Source organism: Taurulus bubalis (genome assembly GCF_910589615.1).
Source record: "Taurulus bubalis genome assembly, chromosome: 3".
NCBI classification, from domain to species: Eukaryota; Metazoa; Chordata; class Actinopteri; order Perciformes; family Cottidae; genus Taurulus; species Taurulus bubalis.
In genome coordinates, this window is record NC_136591.1 from 30,720,080 (window position 1) to 30,735,642 (window position 15,563).

Consider the following 15,563-nt stretch of genomic DNA (forward strand, 5'->3'; position numbering starts at 1 on the left):
CAACATCTATTTCAAGCTAATATTTTCTGGTCTCGCTCAGCTAAAAACTAACTTGTTCAACTGTCTTTAGCAGTTTAGACAACAGACACTTGACTGTCCGGCTGTTATTACAGACATGTGCACTAACCACAGAAACTTGCATCGTTGTTGCAGTTCAAGGCAGCGTGCTGCTGCAGAATGAATATAGGGGATAAGTGGATATTTGGCATTATTTTTGGCATAAAAAAAAGACCTGGCTTGGGTTCCGCTAAAATTATAGCGGAAACACTAACATGTATTGAACACCTGTGCTGTATTCAAATTAAAATAGACTGCCAAATTGTTTCTGTTGGAATCAGATAAACATCGCACAAGTTCAAATCTAATCGCTCATCCATCTCTCAGTCTCTCAGATTTCTCACTGCCTGTGTCCTTTGAGAATGCCGAAATCGGCCAGTGCCCCAACCTCACCCCTCCGCCACCGTATCTGCCAGAACCGGAGGAACCCGAGAAGGAAAAGGATGAGTCGAAGCCATTCAGTCCTCCACTGATCCCAACCACAGTTACACCAGCTCCAGGTCCTCCTGCTGTAAGTGGGTCAAATAACACATGAACACACACTTTGACTACTTAACCTAACAGAAGGTCTTATGGTATTAAAACTCTATAAAATATGTTAGAAAAGTAAGAGATGATTCATACTACACCACCGTTTTATTATTTACAGTAATACAATAGCCAATACTTTTGTTTAGCAGCCTATGTTTTTATGTACAGTGACACAATATACATATATATATATATATATATATATATATATATATATATATATATATAGAAACTGTTTAGTAAAAAGTAGCACACACACCTGTATGCACACACTTTTACAGAAGAGCACACGTGTCCTACTCCATATATATATTTTCGGACCTACTCACACATGCACACAAACTCACACCTATTTCTCTCTGATGAAATGCAGCCATGGCCTCGCCCTGTTAGCTTTGCGCTTCATCACATTGCAGTTGCACAGCCCATTAATTCTTCTTTATGGTCCCTTTAGCCTTGAGCCACAAACTCCACCTCTGGCAGCCCGTCATACAGTGTGGAGCCATGGCACTACGCTACGCTAACTGTGCATGCCATTTATGCTTTATGAGCCAAAACACTCAGCTAACATTTAGCCACTATGCTAAGAGGCTGGTAGGCAGTCATTCACATCATAACCTTCGCGTTAGGATAGAGTAATTCATATATGTAATATATTATAAGCCTTACAGGGGGCATAGTTTATCAGTTTACCCAGTTACTTGCTAAACTACACCTCTAAAAGGACATTGATCATGAAGCACAGAGACAAAGAGTTGGCCAGCTTTGCTATAACTCTGTGGTGTGTTGCTTTATGGGCTGTAAGATCATCTGCTTTATAATATACAGTAGCCTAAAGCCTGTGAAAAAGACATAGCTCTACGTTTTAACGGAAGTGGAAGGTACGTTTTTTTCAGTGAGCGTTTTGATTGTTGGGTGTTTTGGTAATGTCGATCTTGCTGACTCTTGGAGAATTTCCTTTACAACCACAACAAATTACAATATAAAAATGTCTTGCCAGATTTCAGCGGAAATCTGAAGATTTGTTTAAAAACAATTAAGTCTTAAGAGGAGGTGACATTTACTCCACCAACATCACTGTATTATAGAGAACCAACGTCTCTTGGAATGTAGCTTCTGTTCCAAAGTGTATGTGTGTGTGTTTCAATACAATGTCAATTCAAAGTCATTGTATTTAAAAATAATAATAATAAAGATTTTGATGTGTAGAGACAGTAAACATAAATAGTTTCCACCTTCCGCAGTAGTTCCCATGTTTCTGTTTTGATGCATCATGTCCTCTAGTTAAACGCATCATTATGAAACAGCTTTTGTTAATGATTATTATTATTTTAATTAAATGTTGGGCACAATCTTACACAATTACCGTAATCATTTTGTATTTCTATTTTGAAATGGTTGTGCAGCTGCACCATGTGGCTCACAAGTTGCTCCATGCGTTTTTCATCAACAGCAAAAGGATATTGTCTGACTGAAGAAGTAATCACAGCTGACAGTAAACAATAGTCTCAGCATGTGCTTGAATAAAGAGGCTTCTCTATCTTCTGTCACTACATATTCTGTACTTTTTTTAGATATTGGTGGCCACACATTTAGAGGATGAAGAGGCTCTAGAACAGGCACCTTACAAGCTCCATTGAACCTCTGAGCAATAGTCTACTTTCACTTCTATTACATATTGTTTAGTGGTTGTGTGTTCATTGTGCTTCAAATCAGGGTAAAAAGGGGTGTAAAAGTTTCTCCATTGCTTCATTAACTTCTTTGACCTTGTTTATGACATCATCGCCTGCCTGTTGCCTAATTAGCGGGCTGTGTGCTTGTCATAAACGTTGTTCACCATGCTGGCTCTGTGGCTGCAACTAATCCCCCTTCCTTTCCACTTCCTGACTGCTTACCCTGCAGGAGGCCACGCCCCCTGCCGCACCTGCTGCCACACCCACTGCTGCTGCAGCCCCGCCCACTGCTGAACAGGAGCCCAGCTCTGATGTGGTATACATACACACACTTGCACACACTTGACAGTGTTTAAAGAATGAGGCCGGTGTGATATTCTATATTGTTGTGTTTGTTCGACTCTCAATACTTCTTACTTCCCTACCTTGTCAGACTCTGAGCCTCCAGCCCCTTGGTTACCTCTGTCGGTGAAAATCTTTAAAAATGGGTCCCGAATATATCAAAATAAACACATAATGTGATGGGTCAAGTAATTTCCTAAAAGTACGTCTAGTAGATTTGAGCAAATGTTAGTTTAACAGGAATACATAGTGTTTCAGTTGGGGACTATTTCCAGCCATGGATTTGGTATTCTAGTAATTATACATTTGCTGCAGACTGAAGGTGTATGAGGAATTGATTAAAACAAAATGCAATGCCAAATTCATGATAGTGAAGCCAGTGCAATGGCTGACACACTGATATGTTTTAATAGTATTTTATCAACACTGGAGCACTATGGCTTTGGTTACTCCGACAAAACGTATTAGTCAGATCAATACATTGTTGGTTTTGGTCTTCTTGCCAAAAAATATAGAATATCATAAAACTATTCCTAATCCTATAACTCACACACTTGAGTATGAACCATTAACCACTGTAACCTCAGAGCTTTCTGACTTGCTCTCTCATATATCTTCCATGTTCGCTATCAATCTAGAATATTATAATTTAAGGACATTCAAGTCTGATGATGGCAAACCAGATTACAGCAACGTTTCATTTTAAATAAGATATCCCAGTTATAGGAGATACGTTATTCCTTTCTTCCATTTTAAGTGTTTATTTTCTATTTCGACCCATATTCCCCTTGAGAAACAGTTAAGTAAAGCTTTTTTTCACCTTTGTACAGAGCGTTTTTGTTGACCGCAGTCTTCTTATGGCCACTGACCAGCTTGGCTTGAGCAGCTGGGGGTTAAGTGCTTTGCCCAAGAGCCCTTGACATTAATTATTGACAGAAGGGAGAGCCTTCCTCGTTTGATACACTTATGGTGAAGTGTTGTAACAGGCCACCCAGTTGCTGTCTCTCATTTCAGCAATTGCATTTCTTTTCAGGTAATTAGTTTACATAGTGATGTACTCTGAGTGTCCTTTAAAGCATGGGTTCTTAACCTTTTTGACCTCTGAGCCCAACTTTTCAAGTATACAAAGTGCCTCTGGGCCCATTCAAATATTAACACTGTATTGATCATACTCTTGGTTTGATTTGTATTCAATAACTAAATCAAATCTACCTACAGTTTAACAAGCAAAAACCTTGTCAAATAAATGACATGATGCAATGTGATCATCACAAAGACATGTATTGATCATGTGTATCAACAAGTCATGGAACAAATCAAGCTAATACAATAACTAATTTAGAGGCTCAAGTCAGGCGTATTAACACAAAAATAACTAATAATTAGATTTTTCTACAAAAACAAGGGAGACTCTCAAAAAATGAGATTTTTTTATTTATTTGATAAACAATATGTGGTAATAAAATAGATGCACTGTGCGAAATTATTATGAAAGTAGTTTCTTTAAGGATTAATTGTATTATTGAACAACTACAGTGCTCTCGGTTAATCCAAAATGTTAAAAAAAAAAACTCAAACTTCAATATTTAAGACAGTAAAAGTGAGGTTTTTTATTTCTTAAGAGAATATCTGTGTATGCACAATTATTGGGCAACTATTACCACACAATTCAAAATAATAATTTTCAAATTAAATAAACTGTAAATAACATTTAAATAAAGTACAAATTAAAATATAGCCTTATGATGTGAATGATATGCTTCAGCAGTCTTCATGTTTGCAGAACCAGAAGTTGCTCTTCATATCTGTGACAGCTGGCTTTCACAGCACATTTGGAGTTGCCAGTCAGTGACAGACAGACCTTTTCTACATCTGGTACATTGTCCTTTCTCTTGAAAAATCCCACCGGCTTCCCCAACATCTGTTAAAAGGAGCATTGCACTGTACTGTCTTTAAAGTTAAGCAGTGAAAAATTGTAGCTAAAGCTAATTACTACCAGAGTAGCTTCTCTGAAAACTACAAAAAGCAGAGCAAGGACTTTTGATCTCTCATGAGTGGTGGCAACGACACACACACACTTATACAGAATCCAGACTAATGACTTCAATTGGTGTGACCTCCAACCCAAGACCAGCAACTCTAAATGGAAGACAGTCTTCCTATTGTTAGCTTAATGGAAAGATGCAGAGGGAATGAGAGAGAGGGAGGGAGGAAGAGGAGGATAGAAGACAGAGAGGACAGAAAAGGTGCAGCCATGGAGGAAGAAGAGGAAACAGAGAGAAAGAGGGAGAGTCTTTCTGAACAGAGTGGCCGCCGCCTTTTGTTGGCTTAATGGAAAGACGGACAAGAGGAAGCCAGAGAAGAATGAAAGGAGAGGCAAGGAATGAGTTTCTGAGCAAGCGACATCTCCCTTTTGTTAGATAGGGAGAAAAGGGAAAGAGGGAAAGAAAAAGAGGGAGGTTGAGGAGGAGGAGCGGATATGAGGACAGAGCGTGATAAGAGGTGAGTGTCAGCTGTAACAAAGCAAGGTCACCGTGTGGGGAATGTCTTCACTTGAAAGAGAACAAGAGAGGAGAGGAGATTAAGACGCACGTATACACACACAGAGACACTTGTGTGTGTGTGTGTGTGTGTGTGTGTGTGTGTGTGTGTGTGTGTGTGTGTGTGTGTGTGTGTGTGTGTCTGTCTCAGATGCTCTCCCTCTCTCTAACTGTGTCTAACACTGACACTGGAGGTATGACAAAGCCGCTTTGTTAATTAATAGGAGATGTATCCAAGAGCGGAAAGGAGGAAGCCCAGAACGGAGAGCTAGGAAGAAGAGATTGGAGGAAAGAAGAGGAAGAAAGAAGGGGAAAGAAAAGACAACCAGTTGAGGACAGGTTGAAGGTCTGGGAATGCCTTCCATTGGAGGCAGGGGTGGGTGACAGAGAAGAAATAGACAGGTGAAGAAACATGCACAGGTAGGTAAGGTCTGAAAAGAGAGAGCAAAATAGACAAGAAGGGCAGTGAAATGAAGAGGAGAGGAGGAAAGATAATAAGAAAGGAGCAAAAGGAAGAAGTGGTGGTTGATGAGATGGGAGGAGATGAGATTTGGCAAGGTGGGAAAAGTCAGAAGAGCAAAAGAAGAGGAGGGTAGGAAGACAATTAAGTACATGTTGTAAAAAGGTGAATGAAAGGAGGAGAGACAGGTGAGAAGTGGGTGAAGAGGACACAAGGTGTCGACAAGATCATAAGAGGTGGAGGAGGACACAGCAGGTAAAAAAACAGGAAAGTAGTAGGATATAGAAGTAGATGGAGGCAGCAGGAGGAGAGTGAAGAATAGAAAGGCGGGAAAGATGGAAGGTGGAAGGAGAGAGAGAACACTAGAGGAGATAAAGGTAGATAGAGGAAGAGGAGTTGTTCGGAGGATAAAGCAAATAGTAAATAATGGAGGGGTGAGGTGGACAGGAAAGCAAAGACTAGAAGAGAGAAACGTGAGAAAGTGACATGAAAGGGGATTGGAGAAGTAAAGTGAAGAAAAGAAAATAGTCACAGATGGAAGGAAAGGAAGTGTCCTTGTCCAAGAGGAATCTTGGACAAGGACACTTCCTTTCCTTTTCAAGAGAAATCTTGGACAAGGAGAGTAGTAGTAGATAGGAGTAAGAAACTACGATGCCATCATTTGTACTATTACACTGACATCTTCTGGTCACTGACTGAACTGCGCCCTGTAAAATGACAAGGGGAATAGTAATACTCATCTAATGCTTTGTTTACCATGCTGCTAAAGTGAGGCATAAATCAAATGGAAATCAGACTAGAGTGTGTTTGATGTCTGGTTCAGATGATAATGAAATATGTGCAGGATTTATGATAGTCGAACTGTGGGAGGGTCCGTTGATTTGATCAGCCAAATCCACCTTGGCAGCAACCGATTTGAGGTGATGAAGAAGAAAATAAACATTATTGCAATTAGACCGATTTTAATAGACCTAATGCTGCAACCTTAAAAGTTTCATATCGTATTTGCACAATAAAAATAGTATACTGTGTTATTATTGCACATCCAAGGCCTATTGTTGTATATAAAATAACAGTTTCATGACCCTTTGTGACCAATCAGCCCTTTAGGTCCCTGAATATCAGACGCAGAAACCCTATTAGTGTGATTGACACGTTCTGCTCAGGTGTTATGGTTCTTATTGACAAGAGGCAATACAGGAGCAGTGTGGTGTGACCCTGTCAGTGTACCTGACATGTTCTGTCCAATCTCCAGGATTCATGTGCATCAGCTGTGGCCCCGACTGCACTCGAGAAGGCCTATCAGTTTGGACTGACCAGGAACAGTCACATGAGATTTGCTTTTGATGACACAAAAGTCAGAGAGAGGTATGTATTCACAATGAATAATCATTTCAGTATTTTATTTTGTGGTGCCTATTCATTCCTGCCTGAAAACAGTTCCTGCCTTAAGCAAATCAGATTAAAAAAAACAGGCTCATTGGAGCCTTACAAGCTATCTCTCATAGCATGCGCCAAGCATGATAGGCTAGAAAGAAGTCATGTGAAAAGAGATGCAAACGCGGATATAATGACACAGCACAGACTAAAACCAACTACGAATTGTGAGAATCACAAACATTATGGATCTTTGTGACAAATGATCGTACATCTTGCAATGCTAGTTACGCCCACCCGCCGGTTTGCACTGTTAGCTGCGACACGCCAGCTCAGCCGCCATGTTGAGAGCTGTGTGGAGGCAATGTATATGCTCAGAATTTAGCACCTTAAAGTAGAAGTATTATATGCAAAATGTACTTAAACGTGTCAAAAATAAAAGTGCTCTGAAAGATTGCTTGAGTGTTTACATTATATATTATAACTAGTGATGGCGAGGTGAAGCTTCCTGAAGCATTGAAGCTTTCCATCCAATTGGTTCGCTCATGTGCCGAAGCTTCATGGAGCTTCATTTGCTCTACTGCGCCACCAAGTGGACAATACATGTAAAACAGGCAGAGTGATCATAACGACACCATGGCTTTGGTGTGTGAAGTTTTAAATTGAATAAATTATGTTTGTGACGCCAATACATCAATTATTAACTTATTAATATTATGTCTATCTTTATGATATATTGGCGGGGTCAAAATCAAAACTCGAAACCAATTGGGAGAGGGTTGTGATGTGACTGTGGGTCAGTGGTTAGAATATCCAACTTTCAGTCAGAGGATCGGTGTTTCGAGCCTCGGCTCCGCTAGTTCATGTTGATGTGTCCAATTTTTTTTAAGTAAAAATAAGAACTTCTCCACAGTGCTGGGCTTTTTGAGACTATTTCGCCTGCTTTATAAAATACCCTTTCACAGGCACACATGAAGCTGGGTACAGAGAGGAAGGGGGAAATCCATTGAGTTTCTCTGCCTCTTATATTTCAAATCGCACGGCAAACCCACGAACCATTTTCTGAATCAGTCACGTGGTACGGCGAGGCTTCAAACGTCACCGCATACGTCATCGACACAAGCCTCGATACGCGCTTCACCAAAATCTACCTGGATTACTCGACACGCGCATTGAAGCCTCGACACGAAAGGACACATCACTAACTATAACATTATTATTAATGATGCATTATTAACGTGTGAGTCGCATTGACTGTTAAAGCTGGTCGAGCTGTAGCTCATGTAACTACTTTATATTTTGTTGAGCTATCTGTCAAAATGCTTCGTATTTTATTAAGCTAATGTTAGGTTTGTATGTAAAATCTTGAACCTCAAAGTAAGTTGTAGTAGCCATTACATTTAATATGGTGGAGTTAAATTAGAAAGTAGCCTGAAATGTAAATACTACTAATTACATTAAAAGTATTTTGTACAGTAAATTGACTTAGTCACATTCCACCAATGCAAATGTTGCTAAAATCTTGCCACATGTAATAAACCACGGTGCTGTGTACCTTGTCAGGTCTATGCTTAGTTCCCACATTATGGCGTGCAGCTCTAAATAAAGGAAGGAAAGTGAGTGATAGTTTGGACGGGAGGAGATACCAACACACAACATCCTCTATAAATAACAGTGTGTTGAATTACTTATCATGTCCTTGACTTGACCAACCTTTCTGATCCACAAACTGACAAAAACAACTAAATGATGTAAGGATGAGGAAATACATCCCAGACAGATATACACCCATCAGTTCTTGAGACAAGGCAATGTTTTGTGTACATTTTAGGCATGATATTAATCGAATAGTTGTGTTAGTGGATGAGTGGAATAATGAACGGTAGGATGTCCAAAGACTTTGGCTGTATTTGGGGATCAGACTTAACATGCACTTACTGGGCATTTTCTTTAAGATGTAAAGCTTCTTTGTCCAAATCAAAATGCCAGCGCTGGAAAATTTGATCAATCGGCAAGATCTGTGTTTGACTTTCTTAAAACCTCTATTTGTCATTTTACCATGCCCTATTAAATACTAATCATTTTATTTGAATATTTTACATTTGTTTTAGAAATTAATTCTTTGTTTTGTTATTTTAAGTGAGAATATATATTTTTGGGGCATTTAAACCAACAGCCAAAATATTTCAAAATGAAACGCTTCCATCGTAGGAAATTGCTTTTAATGTTGCTGTGAGAATCCAGTGTTCTGTTCTTTTTTAGCATCACAAAGACAGATTGTATCTGTTTTAGATGATCTACTGTGCTTTTGGTGCATGTGTTATTATATGTACATAGTATATGTACTGTTTTATAATCAAAGATTCATGTTTGTATGTGTGTCTCAGGCTAATATTGGAGTTTGAGCTGAGGACGAAGGAGGAGTCTGGTCTGGTTCTCTACATGGCGAGAATCAACCACGCAGACTTTGTTACCATACAGGTATCCATCTACTGCCATTCTAGAAGTTTACTTTTCCTTGTTGTTCCCACAGTTCTAGTTTTCTTTACAAATGTATTCAAGTTGGTATAACACAAGCTGCTTCTTTGTAGTATAAAGCAAAGTTTTTGACATAAGCTTCAGCCCACTTCTTTTTGGGCTGTAAAGAGTAGCTCACAAAGTATGACAGCGTGGAAGTGATGTCTATTTTATGAGAAAAAAAAAACAGAAAAGAAAAAGTTAGAATTTCGAATTAGAATCAGAACCATTTATTGCCACATATGTTTTTACATACAAGGAATTGGTCTTGGCAGGACGTACATAACATTTAAACAATAAACACAGTGCAAAAAATAGGAGCATATTAAATTAAAAATGTCCCTAATTGTAAATGTAATCTCATATCCCCCACCCTTTTTCCACATTGTTTTCTGTCTGTGCACTGTGAGACTGTACAGGGACTAAACTTGTTTGTCTGTTTCACCAAGGAACAAGGTCCATAGAGGGTCATATTAACCCTGTCAACTTGTCATCCCTCCGTCATGACCCTCTGTCTCTCTCCTCCTCTAGATCAAGGACAGACAAGTTTGTCTCGGTTATGATCTTGGTCATGGAAACATATCTGGCTGCGTCCCCTTCTCCATAAATGATGGGAACTGGCACAAGGTAGGACAGTCTTTCATTCATGCTTGTTCATTGTCTTGGTTAAATACTGCGTTTTGAAAAATAGTTCCAGGACAATAATACTCTACTGGCCCACCGTATTTTGTCCCTTTCATTTGGCTGTGTATAAAGGGGATAATTAGTTTTAGATATAAAGATACTGTTGCATATTGATAATTTTCACCATTTGTTTTTGTCAAAGCTTCCTTGCTTTCTGCTATCCTGAACATTCGGTACTGGAGACTAATTTACCAAAAGTCCCAACTTTCTAGAACAATTAACAACTACGTTACATCATTAATGAACACATGTTGGCAACATTTGTGTTTCTTCACGTCCAAGACAACATGACCAACAGTCTCTGTTGATGCTGTGACTGAAGTTGTCTATTGCTCTAAAATATTTAATGTTTAATGTTTGTCCATCTTTCTAACCTCCTTTCATTTTTCAGATTCGTGTGAGTCGGAATAAGCAGAGATGTTTACTTATGGTTGATGGGCGATACAGTAAACAGATGATCAGTCCAAAGAAGGTACAGTATTTATTTCCATTCTAAAGATTTTAACCTTTTCTCACATAGGTTCATGGCAGACGAGTAAGAAGAAAATATAAAGAAAAGGGATCTAGTAATAAACCACCAATATTACAGCCATGCATTTGTTGATCAAGATTGTAAAATTATTGTTTTATTATTGCATTAATAACTTCTTTTCCAACAGGCTGACCTGTTGGACGTGGTTGGAATGCTGTATGTCGGTGGATTACCACCAAACTACACCAGCAAGAGAATAGGACCGGTAAAAGACATACAGATACACATACATTGTTTAAAGTTTGCCCGTTAGTCCAGGATTCCATATTTCTGTTTAGTTTCTATTTAACACATAAGAACAGATTATTAATATCCAATAATTGTGGGTTCATTGATTGGTATTTTTTAATCATTTGTAAACATGAACCAAACATTCTCTCCTCTTTTGTCTCTAGATTCTCTACAGTATCAATGGATGTATCCGTCACTTGAAGATGGTTGGAGGGGCTGTAAGCACCAAAGCTCCAGCAACAGGTCAGAAATATGTATTTACGACTGCACATAATTACAGCATGTAATATGTTAGTACATTTACTCAAGGATTGTGTATATTGTGTAATATTATTTGTAACAAATTAGTTATGATGTTCTGTTATTGGATAAAATAAGAGTTTATTGATCCTGGGAGGAGCTTCACAAACGTCTAAGGCGTATATAAAGTGATTAAAATGATCTCTTCCTTTACCAGCTTCAACAGTAAAGTGCCTTCTTTATGAGGACTTTTTACTTTAATGTGATGTTGACACATTTGTACTTTAACTAAAGTGACATTAGGAATGCAGGGCTTTGACACGAATGTCTTGCTACTTAAGTAGAAGATCTGAGTGACACACTCGTAACTGTCATTTGTTTGTTGTTTATCTTAAATATTTGTGACCATGCTGTTTTGGTTTTGCCTGTGGTTGATCAATCCCTCCTCTCTCTCTTGTCCTAGGCCGCGCTGAGGCGGTTGTTGAGGACTTTAAGTTGAACATGGCCACGCCCACCTCCAGTCACATGATCGGAAGATGCTTCGTTGCCACTGAGACTGGAACCTATTTTGAAGGCACCGGCTACCTGAAAGCAGGTGAGATGAGACCCGACTCGTGTGAAATGGAAACATTAGTTATGAAATCTTGTCAGTCATGTGTTTAGCTACTGGACTGTCACAGCCTAGCAGCTGTCTTACGACCACCTATCAGTGACCTATGAAAAACAGAAACCCAGTCCAGTTTTACTCAGGAAGGAAGCACTGTTAAGTTTTCCTTTTCTTGTTTTAAAGATTATTAATACACACTCTCGTCGTCTCTCCAGTCTCTTCATACAGAGTGGGTCTGGATGTGTCGATCGCATTCGAGTTCAGGACCAGCAGAACCAGCGGAGTGCTTTTAGCCGTCAGTAACCAAGCAAGCGATGGACTGGGACTCGAGATCGTCGAGGGCAAGGTACGTAACCATGATCATAGGAATAGATATCAAAATATATTCTTGTTTGTTCTGACAGAGTTTGGAACATCTAACCTAACTCTCTGTTTTCATTATTGAGCAGACAGGCATGAGTGGTACTATGCTTCTTCTTCTTTTATGTCTAAAGCTCACTAAATAGTTGAATCCATGACCCGAAAGGAGGAATGTATCGGACAATTCCTAGACTGACAACCAGTGGCTGTATCTGCTCCCTCTTTTAAAATGACACAATTTCCCCCTTAAGTTTTTCTTAGGATTATACAATGGGATACAGTATAACATGTTTATCATGAATATTATTGTTATTTTGTGGTAAATTAATCTAACGGACAGTTGTTATCATCTAACTCGTCAGAAAACAAAATTAAAAAAGTATACTTCCTAAAATGTTGAACTATTCATTTTAATCTACTTTCTTGAAGGTTTTATGACACATATTAGAATATGCAGTATCTGGATTGAATATGTGTGCTTAAAAAACATCACAATACAGATACTTATATACACATACAAGTATATAAATGGATGGCTAGATTGATAACGGAGAGATTTTTTTAAATTTTTCTTCCTCTAGCTGCTCTTCCACGTTGACAACGGAGCTGGGCGGATCACAGCGGCGCACACGCCTGAGGGCGACGGCTTCTGCGACGGCCAGTGGCATTCCGTCACGGCCAAGAAGCTTCGCCACAGGGTGGAGCTGCTGGTCGACGGCAGTCAGAGCCAAGCAGAGAGTCCCAACGCACGCTCCAACACGTGTGACACAAACGACCCCATCTACGTCGGAGGATATCCGGGTATGACTGCCTTCGAAAACACGTCCATAAAATAGCGAATTTACACGTGTCAACACATAGGAATTGTTATCTGTTGTGATGGAATCCAGAGCAACTTTGGCATGTATCTCACCACACATTACGCTGTGAAATGACACTGTTTTATTTCTCTCTCAGATGGAGTTCGCCAGGCAGCTCTCTCGACCAGGACTTCCTTCAAAGGTTGTTTGAGGAATCTGAAGATCACCAAAGCTTCCAAGACCATGGAAGTGCAGTTCAACAAGGCTCTAGAGATTAAAGGAGTCCAGCCTCTCTCTTGTCCTGCAGTAGCTGCCTAACCGGTACATAGAGCTTCCTTTGTTGTTTGCCTAATACATTACTGTCTCCGTCTTTGAACCTACACTGGGGACAATGTTTGTATCAATGAGTAAAAAAAAACACACACCTTAATTTGTGCAGGTGTGGGGTCCAAAAGGATATTATCTGCATCACAGGGACTCGAAACGTCAAAATGCTTCCTTTCAAAAACTGTTTTTCTTCAATTAGTTAAGCAAGAGTCCCGAGGCCCGATTGGCTCTTCATTAAGTACAGAGGTGTGCGGCTCGTACCACAGAATTAGTGCCAGACTCTCTCTGTAGCCAAAGTAATGAGAGCGATAACACAGGCAAAGTTACCTGATGCAGTTTTCAAAGACGAGAAGAAAACAGACTCTACAAAACCTTAAATTCAAAGTTCACCCTCGCATTTGCAGTCTGAGACCCTGACTTTATGTCCAGTGTAAGACTGGTCAATAAATATATCCTGGTTTCAAATTGAGAACTCAAACGGTTTTAAAATGTGTTTTTTTCCACAATGTGATATGTTTTAAGACCTGTGCTGTTGTTACGGGTGCTAACAGTATTCAAGCTAATTACATTGTGTAATATGTGTGAGCATGAGAGCATTACATCAGATTTGTTTTTCAGTGGAGTTCCTCGGAGGCTGAGCAGGGTATCTTGAATCTTTCAGTTATATCATTTTACCCTCGTTACATAAGCTTCTTTGGAAGAGAATGAAAAATGGAAATTTTAATAGATTTTGTGTGTTTTCTACACGTGTCCTTCGTAAACCTTGTTCCCTGAAGTCTTGTTGAGAAAATCTAAATCATGTTGTCACTTTTTTCATATCATCATCAAAAAACAATAGATGAAGTCGAACTTCTTTTCCGCCTCGGGTCAGCTAGAAATCTAAAAATCACACACGCACAAGAGACTGTTAAGACATAATGGTTCTAAAGCTACACAAGAGCTGCAGCCCAAATGTCCTCTACCTATTTTATTACCTTTTATCCAAGCAATTACATGTGGAGCCTACCTGATAAACCCAATGACATGAATACGCTTTGTCAAATAATGTGTTAGTTGTTTAGAAGAAAGCTAATTCAGCGAATGCTACATTGACCCTTCACTGGTGCTTCAATATACAACATGGAGAGTAAATGATCAAAGCTTTTACTTTGTGTTATGGTGCAATATTCCTTTAACATTCCACACTTATATCAATTGATTTGATTGCTATCATTGAAAATTGTCACTCAAGCTGGAGCTTGTGTTGCTTTTCTGTAATATTAAGGTTCAAGGTTTCTTTCGGACACTATTGGTGGTGCATGTTCTGCATGGTGTGGCTGAAAATAACTCAGCAGCTGTTTCTGAAATATATTCTTTGATCGCAGCAAACAAATTGTCCTGTCCTTCTTTGAAACTGCAGAATATGATTATGAGACGAATTATGTTGAAATGCATTATTGTAAAAAAAGATCAGACTCATCTGAACCAGAAGGATGCGTCAGGACCCCATGAGGAATCGTTCCTCCACACTGTTGAAGGACATTTTAAAAACGAAATTTTTTTAAATGTTTTTAATGTAATTTGTTTTAATGAAGTAAGAAGTCTGATAATTCATAATTCATGAGACCCTGTTGCTGCTTTTCACTGACACTCCACTAGGTGGTGCTACTGCACTACACAGTTACTATGACAGCTTCTTCACAGGGTTTTAAACAGAGTACTGTCCACTGCTTTACGTGTTTCATTGTATCCAAAAACTTAGTTAGTGAAGTTTTAGACAAACAAATACATTTTTGGGGGATGTCAATTATTTGTGTTTTAAATTGTTGATTTAAAAAAATTATATAGGCTTGTCATCCTGATTTGATGTAGTATGTATTATTGTTCCTAGTTACCAAGAGGGACAGTTGAGACGGGGCGTCTGCAGGGTCTTAACAAGTATTAGTTGATAAATCAAATTAGCAACAATTTAGGCCCTGAAAGTATTACAACATCTTCACCGTTTTCTGAGATATTCATGACAGACTAAATTATGACTTTTTTATGCAGGGATTCTCAAAGTTTTGATGATTGAGGACAATTTAATGGAGCCAGCATATGATTGAGGAGCACTGTGGAAAAGGAATTGCTAACCCCTTGTGTGGTGTTCGGGTCTGTGGGAGCCGTTTTAATTTTTTATCAAAAAAAAAATGATACGATTCATTATTTTTTCAAACTCACTTATTGGCCTTGGCTAATGTTCTGTGAAGAACATAAATCAGCACACATTTTCAATGACCACACACTGTACACCCCCCCTACACATT

General features: G+C 39.0%; 1 protein-coding gene across 1 annotated transcript in view; it reads left to right on the forward strand.

The window, feature by feature from the left end:
• The window catches only part of lama2 (laminin, alpha 2), a 177,849-nt gene extending 163,205 nt beyond the window's left edge, over positions 1 to 14,644 (forward strand). Inside the window, exons 63-74 of the mRNA XM_079214692.1 lie at positions 385 to 568; positions 2,491 to 2,577; positions 6,859 to 6,971; positions 9,368 to 9,461; positions 10,029 to 10,124; positions 10,573 to 10,653; positions 10,841 to 10,918; positions 11,109 to 11,187; positions 11,648 to 11,779; positions 12,007 to 12,137; positions 12,733 to 12,952; positions 13,109 to 14,644. Coding sequence (XP_079070818.1) covers positions 385 to 568; positions 2,491 to 2,577; positions 6,859 to 6,971; positions 9,368 to 9,461; positions 10,029 to 10,124; positions 10,573 to 10,653; positions 10,841 to 10,918; positions 11,109 to 11,187; positions 11,648 to 11,779; positions 12,007 to 12,137; positions 12,733 to 12,952; positions 13,109 to 13,269 — 1,456 coding nt within the window. The 3' untranslated portion in view covers positions 13,270 to 14,644. The remainder of the gene's footprint in view (positions 1 to 384; positions 569 to 2,490; positions 2,578 to 6,858; positions 6,972 to 9,367; positions 9,462 to 10,028; positions 10,125 to 10,572; positions 10,654 to 10,840; positions 10,919 to 11,108; positions 11,188 to 11,647; positions 11,780 to 12,006; positions 12,138 to 12,732; positions 12,953 to 13,108) is intronic.
• The last annotated feature ends 919 nt before the right edge of the window (positions 14,645 to 15,563 follow it).